Below are 17,584 nucleotides of genomic sequence, written 5' to 3' on the forward strand. Positions count from 1 at the left end.
TAAATTAATATCAGTCTTTTCTGAGATTAACGCAAACCCATTAAACTGTTCAGAGCTCCTATTTTGTTGTGACCTAAATTAGGGTGCCGTGTTTATTATTAAGATTTTTAATTGGCTTTCCAGTAAGGAGGGAGAAATGATTTTCTGAAAGCAGCTTTCATAGTTCGGATCTGCTAGTTAGCCCTTCTCTTTCTCTCTCTCTTTTTAACCATAAGAAAGTTTATGCTGGGATGATACCTGTTTTAGACCTGGGCTCTTTAAGACTCTGAAATTAGCTCCTAATTGGTTTCCACCGTTTGCGGGGTTCCTTCGACAGAACCGTCATCGCTGCAAGACGGTGATCTAAAAGGAAGCCTTCCAGTAAAAGAGACCGGCTGTCACGTGGTCCTGTTGCCATGGCGTTCTCTAGACCTGATGAATAGGAGCCCTTAACGAGGAAAAGGGACAGGCCTGGGGGAGAGGAAATCTTCACATTATAAAACAACTCTGGCCGCTAATTAGGAAAAGTAGCATTTATGCACTCACTTGTATTCTTAGGAATTTGCTGATGCTGAAGATGGAAAGGGAAAGAGAATAATTTGCGTATGTTTTCATTGGCAATCATTGTTTCATCTTGGATTATTTTCCATTTAGTAGTAATGCATCTTGCTTCAAAGGAGCTGGTTCTGTTTGACACTTGGCACATATATGAAACACGAAAATGCCCCCCACTTTGTAAAAAGTCAGGAATCTCAAGTTGCATTGTTTAGACTGCAGTCTTTAACAGACGCAAGGGAAGAAATGTCTTACCGAATGTTGGGAACGGATGTCAGCAAGATATGAAAATCTCAGATTTCAAGCTGCATGAACAACATGTTGCAGGAGTGGTTTGGTATTGTTCATTTGAACATTGCTAATATATTGAGGTGTATTCTTTATGATTTCAAAAAACCTAAGTAAATATGAAGTACAGTAATAATAAGTGTGGACAGACTGTATAATGCAATCATAAAAGCCCCGATCGTGAGAGGAGCACTCATTGTTTGACTCCTTTTGTGTTGTTTACATATACACAGGGATTCCTCCATTTTATCTTTGGAAAAGATGAGTCTGTTGCTAAAGACAGCAATATCTGAAAAGCAATTACTATCCCTATTTTTCTCTCTCACTTCAACTGCACAATTCTTTCTGGAAGGGGATGCCCCTTCAGCCTGCCAAACATCAAAGTGCTTTAAGATAACTTGATGCAAGCATTTGAATTAGATCTTCTGGTTCCTTCATGTAGCAAGTCATATGGTTTGTATGTGTCCATGTGTGTGCGCACATGTATGTGCAATTTCCAACATCAGCAATAGCAAGAATAATCTGGAGCCTTTGTGAAAGTCTAAAATTCTAGCAATCCTGGGTACTCGTGACTACACAACAGCAAGCATTGCTTTCCAGCCTAGTTTTCATCCTAGGTTTGAAAGCAACACTTGCTGGAATTTTAGACTTTTACTGACAAAGGCTCCAGGCTGTTCTTGCTATTGAGAAATTCCTCCTTCTGATCTGCAGATTCCGCATAGGAGATTTCTTGTTTTGCTGTGCAGAATCTTCCCAAAATGCCTGAGGCAAACTATTTGTTATCTGTATCTTGGGGATATGTCAAGGTGGGTTTTAATAATAAAAAAGAAATAATCAAGTTGTTCCATATACGTCAGATTAAGTATACTTTGCGTTACTATATATCAGAAACAGAAAAACTGGTTTATCACTAATCAATAATAAACTCATACTGGATTAAAATCAGATAATTCTAAAATATTAATAAGATAGCATGCAAACTAACAGCACTGTTTTATGTTGAATAGCAATGTATATAAGATACACACGTGATACTGTATTAGTGTTCCTGTCAGGAAATATCTGCAAGTTGAAATTGCCTTTATAAGTAAAAAAATGACAGACATCAGACATCTTTAAAGGACTCCTAAAAGCATGAAATCAAAACCTGCTCTAAAATCTAAATAGTTTTCCAGAATTATGTAAAAGTGTAATTACCATTTTTTTAAATGACTTTTTTTAAACCATAAACTTATTATGTAATAGTGGATGATTGCATGACAACTAGAAAATATTTTTTATTTGTGTGTAATGTATTTCTGACTGTCTTGTTTAGTCACGTGGTATATGTTCTAATTAATATGGATGTTAATGCATTGTATATCCATCGGTAAGGTAAACAGACTATCTTAACCTGAATTTTTATGTTCTAATTACCAACAGTTCAAGAGAATGTTAAACCGGGAGCTGACACATCTTTCAGAAATGAGCCGATCAGGGAATCAAGTCTCTGAATATATTTCGAATACTTTCCTAGGTATGTTAGTTAACATTGGATCTGTTTCCTTGTAAAAACCCTTTGAGCAAACCGTCACTCAAAGCCAACCTCAACATTTCAGTATCTTTAAGGAAACAATCTCCGTGGTAGTGAAAGGATTTCTTTTCAAAGAAGGAGATTGCGGGAAACAGGAAGTTATCTAGGAAGCTATAAAATTAACAGGGCAAAATGTGGTGGGACAAGTTCTTTGATAACCTTTCCTCATCTGCATGCTCTCCAGCTGAGAGTAATTCAACTCTCTAACTTTCAGAATTCTCAGCTGTGGCCGTGGAGGCTAAGGAATGCTGGGAATTGAAGTCCTCCTCTCTGAAGAATACAAAACTAAGGGAAGGTTGTTCGATGTCAGTGTTACAGATGTGCATACCATAACCATGTGTCCATAAGCTTGGGCAGTAACATGCAGAATTAATTATAACATATGCGCAGGCAAATATTTAATTTGTTAAATTTATACAGCTGCCTATTTCACTTCCATGACTGTGGCTTACAGTATTATTATTATTATTACATTATTATATTATTATTTACAAATAGAGAAATATTGAAGAAAATTGTTACTTAGCAACCATTAATGCTTTCCAGGATTCTGCAATAATTTTGCAATCTTGCAAAAGATAGTTTCCCCAAGAAATTTTACACTAGCTTAGAGCAGATAATCATGGATCATTTTGGGCTAGTCATGGCCTCTTGGCCCATCTTACCTCACATATTATTATTGGGCAAAATAGGTGAAGGGAACGGTCAGTGTTATGCTGAGCTTCTGAATAAAAAGCAGGATATAAATCTAATTTAAAAATAACAAAGGAATAAATGCATTCTTCATTCTGTGTCTGACAATTTTGAAAACAATTCTGAAATTCTATAACTGCCCATTTTCAAAAACTTGTCCGGCACAAAATAATCTATTCGGATCTAACCCAATGTGCCTAATAAATATTATAAATTAATTTTTATCTTTTAATACAGACAAGCAGAATGATGTGGAGATTCCTTCTCCTACACAGAAGGACAGAGAGAAAAAGAAGAAACAACAGGTTATGACACAGATCAGTGGTGTAAAAAAGTTAATGCACAGTTCAAGCTTGAATAACACTAGTATTTCAAGATTTGGTGTGAAAACAGAAAAGGAAGATCATTTAGCTAAGGTCAGTGTGATTCATAATATTTGTATTTTTGAAATGAAGAATACAAATACATATGTAAAATAGACATATTAGTCATACTCCACAAATACTTTTTACTTTTCCATCTGTTTTGAGGAGACTGCTTTGCAAAAATGGTAATAGTAACTTCATCCGTGGAATTTGTTGCTAATTACTGTACTGAAAATAAAACTGTTGAAATTAATTTAGCTAAAGGGAATAGTTTAATCTGTTCCCCTCACTCTCCCCCCCCCAATGATCTTGGCAATTTTCTACTATGTTATGATGGGGAAAAAATTACTCAAAGGTTTAGATACAGCTTTGGAAAATAACAAGATAAGTGACTCAAGACAAATACGTTCTTAAGAAGAAAGTTCTAATCCTAAAGTATTAGAAACTATTGCTAAGAGAAAAAAATATATTGATAGAATTATCTGGAAAACTTAAAATTAATTTCTGAACTCTCCCAGCTCTGAAACTGGTATAGATCAACTCCCAGTTAAACAATTTCAATGGGAGGAATAAGGAAAATGGGAGATAGGGAATGTCACACTTTCAGAAACTAATTGATATAATAAATTATTTCTTCTTTCATATGCCATATTTTTGGGGTAACTAATTGTAACTGTAGTTAAAATTCATATTATTAGGTGTTAAGGAAAAATTGATTTGATATCTCTATATAAATGCAATTATAATCTACATATGGCTGCATTCTCCTTGTGATGGCATTATACATTCATTTTTTTATTTTTTTTCTTTAGGAGCTAGAAGATCTGAATAAATGGGGATTGAATATATTTAATGTTGCAAGATACTCACACAGTAGACCTCTCACTTGCATTATGTATGCAATTTTTCAGGTTAGTAATTGTGATATTATCATTATTATTATTTTCATCTTCCAATTGCCATATATATAAAAGAGTACTAACTTCATCTTTTCTCAGTAATGAAGGCTTTGGGTTTTTATCATATTCTGACTACTTGTAATTTCTATTACTCTTAATAGGAAAGAGATCTACTGAAGACATTCAAAATCTCATCAGACACTTTTATAGCTTACATGATGACTTTGGAAGACCACTATCACACAGATGTAGCTTACCATAATAGTCTTCATGCAGCTGATGTAGCCCAGTCTACTCATGTTCTTCTGTCCACACCAGCTTTGGATGTGAGTTGCTTCCCCCCCCCCCGGACAAAACAATACTTCCAAAATAATTTACTTGTACTGGGTAATTTATCATAGCATTATGCTTTAATTAATAGTCTGAATGTAAAAATAAGTAAAATTTCCTGCATCATTCATTTGCTTTGATACCTCTGGTATAGCACAATTGTTTCTGCAAGTTCCTTCACAAAAGGCAATTGTATCAGTTAACTGATTTCTAACCTGTTACATAAAGAAATTAGATAAGATTATAGAATTTCACATTGTAATCTGCCATCTTGATGTAAATTTATGGATTGCTTGAAGCAAACAGCATACACCATCCCATAATATTTTAGAAGATTACAAAACATGTAGTGAGTAAAACATCCATTTCTCCAGTCTTCTGTTATATCCCATTTATTCTCAGCAATCACCTCCTTCCCAAATGTATGGATTCTTATACTCGTTAATATGTCTTTATGTTATCTCATTAATATAAAAACTAGATTTGCACTAATTAAGATGTATTCAGATTTATTTATTTCAAATTTATTGCTAAGAATATAAATGTGGGTTTACATTTTTGAGATCATACTAATAACCTCCTATGCAATATTCTGCATTTTTTGATGTTTTGAAAAATTGCTTTAACATGAGATGCAAACCTTACATTTTTACTTTTTACTGATTTGCCAGGGATGTATTGGAAATACTGCACCACCCCCAAAAAAACCATATCAAAACACAGATACATAGTCAAAGTGAATTGGCAGTAGCTAATACTTTTTTAAAAAAAAAGATTTCAGTTCTTTATGCACAGATTTAATTGCACATTTTTTTTCTATGGAGGTTGTTAATAAGTTAACAGATACTTGATGAGCTATATTTATCATTGAAGTCATGTGTTGATCTTTTCTGTTTCTAGGCTGTATTCACTGATTTAGAAATTTTGGCAGCAATTTTTGCAGCAGCAATTCATGATGTAGATCACCCTGGTGTCTCCAATCAGTTCCTTATTAATACAAGTGAGTTCTTTGTTCATTTAATGAGTACACCCATATACATACAATGGGTATAATTAATTCTCATGAACTCTCTTATTAAGAATAAACAAAATCTAGAATAGTTAAGAAGTGAGGTTGAGAATATCAGAGTTGACTTATCAATGGAGGCCACATCTGCACATTACACATGGTTCCCAATTTCCATGCTGCTTACTAAAAGTACACAGAAACAAGCATAACTAATCAAGTACGTAATCAGTAAAATAATGCTAAACTGACACACTGGGAGTTTATCTGAAGTGAGTTGAGAGCATCCGAATGGATTAATAAACCAAGTTTTAAAGTTCAAACCAAAGGCTTTTGAATACTGGTTGCTGGAAAACTAGCAATAAGGGAAGGTTGATTTTGAGATTCCTTTATGCTGCATGCAGTTTGAACCCATATTTTATATTGCATAGATCTTTGATCTGATCTTTCAAATGTTTTAAAAAGTAATGTTAATGAAATAAAATTTAAAAGATGCATCCTATTAGTTGGAATGCTACATGAAAAGAATATTAATTATTTGCAAGAATATTTTACACAATTACATTAGTATATAGTGTATGTGTTCGTGTGTGTAGTCAAATCTTATAAAACATGTGATAATTATCTTTTGTAGTGAGAAATTATTTTTAATTAATAAATTCTAGATTGAGGCCTTTTATTTCAGCTACCCATTGAATTATTTTTAAAATCCTTTTAAGAATTTTAAAGAATTTTTTTAATTCTTTCATTAATTTTATTTACATTCTCTTTTAAAAATAAATTATTTCAAGTATAATGAAGGATACCTTCGCTAAAATCATGTATGGTACTTAATGGAGTCCTTTTAAATACATCACTGCTTTCTTATTTAGATTCTGAACTTGCTTTAATGTACAATGATGAGTCCGTCTTGGAAAACCACCATCTTGCTGTTGGTTTTAAACTTCTACAAGAAGAGCATTGTGACATCTTCCACAATCTGACCAAGAAACAACGTCAAAGTCTCAGGAAAATGGTGATAGACATGGTAAGAATGTGATTCTACATAACATTCTCTGTTAAAACAGAAAATGATGTTTTGCTCCCTAAAAAAAAAAAAAAAAAATCTTTCTCCTTTCATGTAGGTCTTGGCAACAGATATGTCCAAGCACATGTCGCTTCTGGCAGATTTAAAGACGATGGTAGAAACTAAAAAAGTTACAAGTTCTGGAGTCCTCCTGCTAGATAACTACACTGATAGAATACAGGTCTGTTTGTGAAGCTATCTTACTGTCATACTTTCTCTCTCTTTCTTTCTCTGTCTCTCTCTCCCTTTCCCTCTCCCTCACTCAACCCTATGAGTTTCCAATGTAATACATTCTTGTTTGTTGGTGCAGGGAACTAGCCTTTCTGTAGCACCGGTATATTTCTTTCAGTATAGCAAGGAAGTCCAATTTTAACATAGCAGTGAATAAGGCAGTGTTTGAATAAAGGAAAGAATATTGAAAAAAATAGTTGGAAATTATAAATGGAGTCATCTGGATACTACTGAGGCTCTCTCCCAGTATAAATATCTGCATATGTTAGGGATGAGACTGATGGGACTTTTGCGTATGTAAATAATATAATCATTCCTCAAAGAGAGAATTTAGTAGTCTGTGGTGGCTTGAATTCTTCTTTCCTCCAAACTATTCAGGAAAAAACAAGATCCTACAGCACAACAAATAGAAGTTAGAGTTCCCTTGGATTAATAGTGTGGAAAGTGTTGTGCAATTCACACAACATGTCCCTTACATGTTGATGGATTGAGTATTTAGCCTCACCATCGGGAAATGTTAACAAGGATATTTTACGTAAAAATAGGGAATTCATTTGAATATTTTCTCTACTTATTTGCCTATTTAATGGTGATAGACACAGAACATTTACCTCATTACTTTCCTGTATTGAATCTCTATATATTTTTAGAATAAGAGGCATATAAAGATGTCACTTCAGAAAAATATTTAAAAGGATGTTCAAAATCATCAAAGCAGCACAAATGTTGGAACAGATTTCTTCTATGAATCTCTTTTATTCTACAGTTATGCAGATTCTAATCTTTTGTGCTTTGCATATTCATGCCACAGAATACAATTTCCAGAACAGGAGAAATTAATTTAGCGGCAGTATTTAGTGCAGAAGACACTTATTGCTCTCCTGTTTAATGGCAACCTGACTGATAGAGATTTTCCATTTCTAACATGGCAGTAGTTAATCATTAAAAGCAAACCCCTTTAGTGGGATAATAGTTACTCTTTTGTTCATAAAAATGTCCTATATAGAAAGAATTAAGCTGAAATAATGTGCACCCACCAGGAATGACAATCTGACCCAAATATCTTCAAATTATATCTCTTCATTAGTGTGGCAAGATGTCTTTGGGGCCCTTTTGATGCTTAGTTAATTTGACAGTAATTTGGCTCTTATAATGCTGTTGTGCAGAAAACCCTACCAGTTTAAAGAAGAAATAACTACAAGGTCAACCTGTACTAAGCCTCAACAGTGAAGCAGAAGTAGAGGGAAGAAAGACTGAGAGAAATGCTTTCTTTGGAGCCAGTGGCTAAAACACTGGGGGATCAGAGTTCTGGCATTAAAAAAACCAACTATTTTCTATTGCTTTTCTCCCCTCGCTTCTGCCATTGGCAAGAGAAGCCAGGGAGAAAAGAGACCTTTCCCCGAGTCCCAGTATTCCCATTACTTTTTATAACTAAGAGGGAGCAAATGGATTTTCTGTATCATTTCTCCAATCCTGTGGTATAATCCCTTGCCTGAATTGGAGAATTGATGGCAAGGGAAGCACCAGTGTCTGAGGAAGTGGGCAGGGGTGTTTAGAGGTGCCGTTTCCTTTTGCATAAACTTGCCACCAGCTGGTTGCGAAGATGGAACGTCTTTCTGGCTCTGCTTTTCCCATGCCAAAAAGCAAATGGTTCTGAAAATCAGCAGTCTACCATAGCCTTATGTGGCCCAAGTTTGTCAGGGTTTATAACTGACTGAGACTTTAGCATAGCTTCTGCTGGCAGAAACTTTTTTTAAACAACAAAACAAAACAAAACACCAATCACTTTGGAAGCAAAGGAAGAAAGGTGGAAGCTTTCTTTCAGAGTAGGTCTGGAGTGAAAAAGACATGTCTTCGTGTCCTCGACAAAAGGCTAGTTGTAGAAGCATCTTTGCACTACAGCAAGCAGGCCATGAGTTCTAAGAATTACTTCAGGTAATCCTCCAGTTTAAAAGAGGTTTGCCAGGACAAAAGAAACACGTCTAGGTAAATACTTTGTACAGAGTTCAGTAGACAATCAGATATCATTTTATCTATGCCTAACCTCCTTGAATCTGGACCATACATTCTTCATCAAAGTCATGAAGGCTACATGTACTTATTTTTCATTATATATTTTTTATTTTTATTATATATTTATTATATTTCTTATACCTTATCTTCACAGAAGACTGAGAAATACTAACTAGCACATAAGCACTGAGATGAAATGATAATAACCCTAAACTACCTGGTCATGCTCCTATCATTTGTCACTAGATTACTCTGACTTTCGATAGGCGGTGCCAGTGCTCACTATTGAAACAAAGACGTTAAATCTTTCTTATCTCCTGTTCATTAATCTCCTATGTGTACTTGTACAGGAAGACATGAGAAGAATAAAACTATTCAAAGCCGTTTTCTACTAAAGAAAATGGTAGATACCTTAAATTGGCTTGAAGTTATGCTTGCATAATTCAGATGACCAGTACAATTGGTAACAATTAATTTATTCTACATATCTACAGTTGACCTTCCTTCAAATAATTTGATATGTCTCTTGATGAAAATGTACTTTAGATATATTTCATAAAATTTTCTAAAACAAATCTCTTTAATCAAAAAGTTTATTAGTGTGAAACTGCTTTCAAAGTACCAATAAGTACATAAAAACATGTTGCCCTATTTTACATGATTACATGAGTCTTCATATTATAATTTTGCATTGCAGGTTCTCCGAAATATGGTCCATTGTGCTGACTTAAGTAATCCTACAAAATCTCTTGAACTCTATCGGCAGTGGACAGACAGAATTATGGAGGAGTTTTTCCAGCAAGGGGACAAAGAACGGGAGAGGGGGATGGAAATTAGCCCAATGTGTGACAAGCACACAGCTTCTGTGGAGAAGTCTCAGGTATTTGACTTTTCTCTTTTTGATTTATCAGGAATGTTCCAATTTATAATTAATAATATTGATCTGTTACCGGTAAGTCTTAGGGAAAGACAGCCTTTAAAAAATGTCATGCTAAATTCCTCAAAGATTCATCTCTTTAACATACCAGACAGATTAATCTCACCTTTTCATTGCAGTTTTGTAAAAATATACCCAGAGCATTATACATAATCCCACTTCCAAATTCCACTGAATCATAGAGAATAATGCAGGCATTTCCTAACATCAGCACAAGGAGATTTTGCCAATCTATTTGCCATAAATCCTACATTATGCTTCTGAAAGGCTACCTGCAGCTACCTGCTGCTTCAGATAAGCTGGATCAGTATGTGTTCTTAGCAAGGCCCAAGGTTAGCCAAACATATTTCAGTTTCTGGCTGGCATCATTATTTCCTCTCTTCTAATATAGTCAGCAAGTAGCAGAGATTTCAAGAATGGAAAGAGTACGTCCTCTTACTCCAACCACTTATGTTTTGCTAAGAAACGAGATGCAGCACCTTTTCTCTATTTGCTTTTTTAATTTTGCAAGGAAGTAATCAGTGTTAACTGTGAGCACTTCAGAGCCATTTTCATGTTGTGGTTAAGTGTCAGGGTTAGAACTGCAGAAGCTTCCTTTGTTTGAGCCACTGAGAGACCTTTCTTCAGTGTCGCATCCTCCTTCTATCTACAGTATATACCAGGGCTTTTCAACCTTTTCACAGATTGTGAAAAGGACATGACAATATTTCAGTACCACCAATGCTTAGCAAGGTGTCAAAAACTTGATGACTAAAAAAAAAGGGGGGAGGGTTAGGATTTTACTGACTAGATTAATTTGTTATTATAGAAATGGCTAGTCTATAATATTATGGAAAAGTAAAAAGTTGAGGTTCAATGTTAATGTTTCCTTCTACTGCAACGGAGGAAGTCTGTTCTTCCTCTCTCCCTTCTGAGCTCTTTCCACAGTGTAGTAAGAATGCGCGCACACGTACACACACACACACACACACACACACACACACACAGTCCCTTCCCTGTATCCTTAAAGACACAGGAATCAAGTGCAAAGCAAGAAAGGCTCACAAAATAAAGAAACACATAAAGTCGGGGTATTTTTTCTTTAAGCTGCCTCAGGTGTGTCCACATGTCACAATGTTGCAATCCGAGACTGAAAGGCTCTGGGAATTGTGAAAAGTTTTAGCCTTAAATTAAGCCTGTTTACCTTCAAGGAAAACTTTCTAAAAACCATAGACAGACTCAAGGTAAGGGGGTAAAACTAATTACATTTTTTTAAAAGGGATTAAACCTACGGAAGTCAACTAGCCTAAAATACAGACTAAAATATTCCAATAACCAAAGCACACAAAGGAGCCTCTGAATTACAAAACGCTGTAAAAACTGTACAAAAATCCTTATGGTAACCCAATCAAGCTGCCAGCTGATCCAGAACTAAATAAACCCACCTCCTTTCCAACATACTCGTCTGCTGGCTTTTCGTTTCATCAGCACTGATTGCATTCTCCTGGCTAGAGAAAACAAACCACGGTAGCTTTTCTTCCAGCAACAGCTTCTGCTTCTTCCCTGTCCCTCTTTCCTCCCTGTCTGCTGAGCTCTCCTTCTCTTTCCCTGTTATCTTTTTTTTCCCTTTCCCACCCAAACCACCTCCTTTTATAGCCTTTCCTCCCCCACCCCTTTTTCTTCAATTCACCTCCAGCTCCGTGCTGCTTCTAGAAGCGCCAATCAGCTGGAGCTCTGCCGGCTCCTGGGGTTTCTGCCAAGCCCAGACAGTCCTGCAGCTGCAGCTACCTCTCCCTCAGGCTTGGGTCACTTCGGCTCATTCCCCTCTCCCGTTACACTTCTCTAGGATGGTTGCATACCACCTGCCACATGGCCAAGTACCACAGGTGGTACACATATCACCGGATGAAAAGCCCTACTATATACTACTAAAACTCTCGTGTCTGCAACCTTTAATTGGGCAAAACATTCATAATTCAGCAAAACTTTTTGAACCAAGCTGTCTCAAATGGACTAACCTATAAAATGCATCCAAAATCCAGGACTCATATGGAATTAAAATTTGGCAAATTTTATAAAATATTTTATGACATAAAAATTACCATAAGCATTTTATGACATAATACAAAATGTTGTAAAACATTCCCTGTGACCAACTCCTGATGTACAGTTCAGCATGTGCTACTTTCAAGACAGATACATCTCTGAATATCTCTTGAATTTTAAAGAACTTTTCCAGTACATTAGAAGTGTTGCCATTGTTAAAGGCACTGAGGAATCTGATAAGGAAATATGTCTGAAACTATTATCCGAGGGATCATGTGTTGTCTTATGTAATTTAACATAGAGGATAATATGAAGGGACTAGCTATAGTAAATTCCCTTAATATTTTTGATGATGAAATATAGCAGCATTATCATACAAAAAGAAATTATATATTTTATTATTATTATTAATATTATTAATATTATTAACCAATATCTTCTGTAATTCACTTTGGGTTTTTTTGTTTGTTTTTTTGTTTGTTTGTTTGGTTGGACTTGAGCTAATACTGTAAAAATTAACTCTCAGCTTAATTCTGGAGGCCTGCCTTATTAAATGGATGTAAAGAGCAAGGTTCTCCATGTTCTGATAACCAAGCAAAGTGATTTCACTAAAAAGTCTCCACTGAGTGTAGATTATAGGAACTTTTTGTCAACTTTTTGGCTTAAGGTACCTCAGGAGTTACAATAGAATTGTATTGGCTTGTTCAACATCCTGTTGTGTCTGAAGGAGGCAAATGTGATTTCCAAACCAAACATCCTAGCACAGAGGTGGGTTCCTTTGAGAACTATTTTCCTGTGCCAGTCAGCGGTTTTTGGAGTTAAGCAAGGAAATCCAGTCAGACAAGAAACTTTTCCATAACGTTTATTGTTCATTCACTTTCCTCCATCCAATTCATCCTGCTTGTCAACTAAGAAGCAACGTAATCCCAAGCTTTGTTACTTAATGGATAATACCAGGAACAGTCATTATTTCCCCTTAAAGCTATACACTTCTCCATTGAATGATAGTATATTCAAGTATGTTAACCCCAAATAAATTCCACAAAATAGCAAAATAACATGAAAGTTCTAAGCAGAAACCGTCAGCTTTTTAATACTAACATTAAAAATCACACCAATTCCAAAGTTTCAGTCAAGTAAGATTTTTATTAAAAAAGAAAAGGAAGACACAGAGTACTATATAAGATGGAACAAGTGGTATGACTGGTTGGAGACTAGAAATAATAGAGGAGAATAAATATGGAAAGGTCAAAAGTGAAAATATGTGCATAATAATGTATAATAATAATAATATGAATTATTCTTAATAAGAAGTAGAATATGAAGGAAGAAAAATGTAAATAAGAAACAACGGGGCAATAAGGACAAATATTCTAAAGAAGAATAAGGGGGAAATGTAAATAATAGAAGATTACCGTTACGTAATCACTGTTTAAAAAAAGAGGGGAGGAGTATATACTGCGTGTGTATGTGTGTTGTTTTGCTTTGTTTTGCTTTGTTTTGTTGGTTAAAAATAAAACAAAAAAAAACATTTTTATTAAAATGTCATAGTATTTTTAATCTACACTGTTTCTTTAAGTGATACTTAGAGGAGTCATATTTCTTTTTTTTAAAAAAAATAGATACTATTGGTCTAGTGAGATGGCAATTTTCATTGTAGTGCTTTGATACAATAACCACATCCAATAAGCATTTCTTTTATAGTTAGACCTCTTCGATCTATACATCATATCAAATAATGTAAATGCTAATAGGTCCTTTCATAATACACTGTTTAATGTGATGCGCTGTTAACAGTTTTTTCCCTGAGTTCTGATATTCTAAAAAATAGTTACTAACCAGTTTTAATTTTAGAACAGAAACTTAAGAACTCCTCTGTGTTCTTCCTCCTTGGAGGAGGAAGGCATCCAAGATTCACTTCAGCTCAAGCAGACAACAGATGCCATGATTTCCATTACGTCTGAATATCCTAATAATTAAAAATAGCTCCCATTGACAGTACCTTGTGGTTTCTTCATATGCAAATACTGCTATACAGATGTTCCTTACATAATTGCCATAAATTATATAGCAAGAGCATGAAATGATTAAAAATAAAATAAAATGAACTTACTGAGCAGATATTTGCTGCTGCAGTAGTGGCAGCTTTTTATTTATGAATTTTGTTGGAAGTGTTTTTTAGGGTGAAGCTAATTATTTGGGCTTTTTCTAACCTGATTAGAAAAAGGATAGGATAGGATAGAAAGAACCTTGATCTTGGCTTATGCTGAGATTTAGATAATGGGTGGAAAATCAGTGTTAATTCCACTGGGCATTTGATTCTAATGCTTAGACTATCATTTTATGATTGAATTCCATCTAGTTTTTAATGGTTTTTAGTATTCACTCTGTTTTATCCTTAAAACAAATTGAGTGGTTCGTTAGATAAATCACAGCATGAATAAATACTAATATAATTTCTAATTGCTTTAAATGTAAAGCTGAGAGAAAATTCATAAATATTGAGTGCAGACAATGTTTCTTTACACATTTCTTGTATTTGCATTGCAGGTGGGATTCATTGATTATATCGTTCATCCACTTTGGGAGACCTGGGCAGACCTAGTACAGCCCGATGCCCAAGATATTTTGGATACCCTGGAAGACAACCGTAATTGGTATCAAAGTATGATTCCTCAGAGCCCCTCCCCTCCCCTCGAAGAACGCAGCCAAGACTGTCAGGGCCTGATGGAGAAGTTCCAGTTTGACCTTACTCTCGAAGAGGAAGACTCCAATGGGCCTGAGAAAGAGAGTGACAGTATCCATTATTACAGCAGTACCAAGACACTTTGTGTCATTGCCCCAGGAAAAAGAGATTCCCAGCAGGACACTAATATAGAGATTGTGACAAAAGATGCATCGCCGATTGATACTTAACGTACTATATCTGTAATGGTGATTTTATTCATGCACATGCAGATTGTCTCATGTGCCAGCCTGCAAGTCTGGCTCTTAGGCCAGCACCTGTTATTGGCTAGAAGACTTTCCAATTACTTGAGATTGGAATCAGGGTTAAAGAGTGTGTAATGACTGCTCAGGAATTAACAGGTGATATCTATTGCAGCTTAAGTTTTGTCAGCCAAAAACAAAATAATCCTGATGGTAGGGAGGCAGGGTGAGCTGTTACTGAATAAGCTCGATAGGGAATGACACACAATCATTTATATTTTCTATTCTTAATAGATTCGGACATCCGGTTAGGTCCAACAGCTCAAAATACTGTTTCGTAATTTTGCATTTAAAATTTGTGCACCTGTCTCAGACCCGTGTGCCTTTTTTATAAACACTTCCACATCTTTTCGAGACGCCTACTAAATACACAACAAACTTGTTTGATACCAATATATATTTTATATTATTATTAATCCTGTGTAATGAAGAAAGTCTTCCTCTCTACGGGCAATACTCGTGTTGTACTGCAGTTTAATTGTTTTGACTCAGTAAATAAAGCAGGGTGCCCTCCTCCTTTGCATTACTGCACCACTCGTCACTTTATTGGTCCCACGAAACCTAGGTTTCTCCTGTGTTACTTGCCACACATAAACAAATGGTTTTCCACTCAACTGTTTTTTACTTTTGTTGTACACAGGATAAAGTAGCTTTGTATTCTCATTAGACAATGCACTACGTATAAAAACCAACATGTTGTATGATGGACAATCTCCCCTTTAAAAAACAAAACTCAGTGGAATTTTTGTGTTTGGTCCTATTGTGCTTTCCCCCCCATTCATGTTTGCTAGGCTGAGTCTCCTTTTCTTCTCCTCAACTTGCCTTGAGCTATTACACGTCCAGTACTGTTTATAACAGTGTATTTATTATGTATTGTATATAATGTAATGTTTTGTAAGTATTAATTTATATAAATTAACATTGCCAGTCAGGGGTGATGTTATTTATGTAGAAGACTCTGAAGGAGAGTTGCCTTTCTTGTAATTTTTTGTACTGCGTGAAATGGAGCACAGTGAAAGAGACATATGGAACCCAGAAAGGGCATTCAGACATTGGCTCCCAGGGCTTTCATTTTCATTTGGATTCTGGAAATCATGGTTTGGTAACTGGTGAGGATTTAGGATGGTTTGTTCAGCAGAAATGAAACTATTGAAATGTTGAAAAGGATGTGCCCAGTAAATGCCACAAAACCTTCTGTCATTTTCCAATTTTTAAAGCAGCCAATGTGAGTTTCTATGACAAAATGTGAACTGATACTATACTTGTGCTGTGAAACTTCTTCCAACAAAGCTTGTGAGGCATGTATACAGTGCCGATTTGTAAAGCTATGTTTCAAGCTTTCAGTCCGATTTGTGACTAACTAGTTGATGAAAACAGCACAGCTGTGCATGATACATGGGTTTATATGTCTGTTGAACACTGCATTGTTCCAGGTGGTTATTTTATTGTTTGAAAGTTTCACACAATGTATGTTGTTATAGTATTATATATTGTGTTGAAATGCATTCTGAAGAGATTTTTATATGAAGTGAATAAATGAAAGCATGATTTAGTCTGTACTTTCCTGGATGATCTTTTCAGGTAAACAGACACACACATACTCAACTGCCTTCAATCGACCTTAATTTTCATATTCTTATTCAAATATAACATACATGCATTCACTTGAAACTAAATTACCTATATTCTTGTAATATTGATATTAAAATATTAAAAAATACATTTAAATTGAAAAATAAAACTTAGAAACAAAGGTAACTTTATGGAGATTTTTAAAAATATTTTTAGGTTCAAAATTCAAGTAAATATTTCCCTTATAATTGCTTGGTTCTATATCTCTTTGGAAGAAAGTCTTAATTTGATGACACATAATCTGAATTAAATAGATAGATCTTTAGCACTCTATGAACCTGATTTAGTTTTATTTGCAACAGCTCCTCATTTTAAATAATTAAAGTTATTTAGGTACAATTAGAAATTATAGTTAGCCAAATCAGTTACAGAGAGCACGTGTTTCATTTGCCTCAATTTTAAAGTATATGTAATCAGTTGTTAAGAAAGAAATAGGCCGTTGCTTCAGTGTATATTTTTTTCTAGATTTTTCTATTCCACCTTTATTATTTTTATCAATGACTCAATAAATATACCTAATACTCCTTTCTCCTAACTTCCGCACAAGAACCTGTGCGGTGAGTTGGGCTGAAAGGCCCAAAGTCAACCCAGACCGCTTTTGTGCATAATATATATATATTAGGCTATGTATAACTAGCTTGTAAAGAACTATATTCACTATATATAGATTGTGAAGAACTTCTAAGGACATTATTAATTGCAATTTAGGGGAATCTGAAGTCTGCAATTACTGGCCATTTTAGAAGTAGCAACTTTCTTAATTTATATAACACAATGTCACATGCATACTTTAGCTCTAAAGATAGAGATATGTAAGCATGTAGGTCCGCGGTAATAACAGTAGAAGGTAAACACGCAATTGTTACTGATAAACTGGCCAACCTTTTATTTCACTTTTTAAACATATGTGGTAGCTTTTAGTCATCTATTTCAGAGTTCCCCAACCTTTCTGGCTTTGTGGACTGGCGGGGGGGGGGATGAAAGGGTATGGTTCCATGTGAGCG

The 17,584-nt window shown here is 35.0% G+C and overlaps 1 protein-coding gene across 4 annotated transcripts in view; it reads left to right on the top strand.

The window, feature by feature from the left end:
* PDE4B (phosphodiesterase 4B) overlaps positions 1-16,507 on the top strand; it is a 208,318-nt gene extending 191,811 nt beyond the window's left edge. For 2 of the 4 annotated variants that reach the window (XM_039362294.1, XM_039362298.1), the window contains 9 exons: positions 2,245-2,338; positions 3,326-3,504; positions 4,266-4,364; positions 4,514-4,678; positions 5,583-5,682; positions 6,561-6,715; positions 6,813-6,935; positions 9,696-9,878; positions 14,511-16,507. In XM_039362294.1, coding sequence (XP_039218228.1) covers positions 2,245-2,338; positions 3,326-3,504; positions 4,266-4,364; positions 4,514-4,678; positions 5,583-5,682; positions 6,561-6,715; positions 6,813-6,935; positions 9,696-9,878; positions 14,511-14,876 — 1,464 coding nt within the window. In that variant the 3' untranslated portion in view covers positions 14,877-16,507. The remainder of the gene's footprint in view (positions 1-2,244; positions 2,339-3,325; positions 3,505-4,265; positions 4,365-4,513; positions 4,679-5,582; positions 5,683-6,560; positions 6,716-6,812; positions 6,936-9,695; positions 9,879-14,510) is intronic. The other 2 variants (XM_039362296.1, XM_039362297.1) reach the window with 1 other exon arrangement.
* The last annotated feature ends 1,077 nt before the right edge of the window (positions 16,508-17,584 follow it).

The sequence above is a fragment of the Crotalus tigris genome, unplaced genomic scaffold (assembly GCF_016545835.1).
Source record: "Crotalus tigris isolate CLP2741 ecotype Arizona unplaced genomic scaffold, ASM1654583v1 scf7180000019417.274577, whole genome shotgun sequence".
NCBI classification, from domain to species: domain Eukaryota; kingdom Metazoa; phylum Chordata; class Lepidosauria; order Squamata; family Viperidae; genus Crotalus; species Crotalus tigris.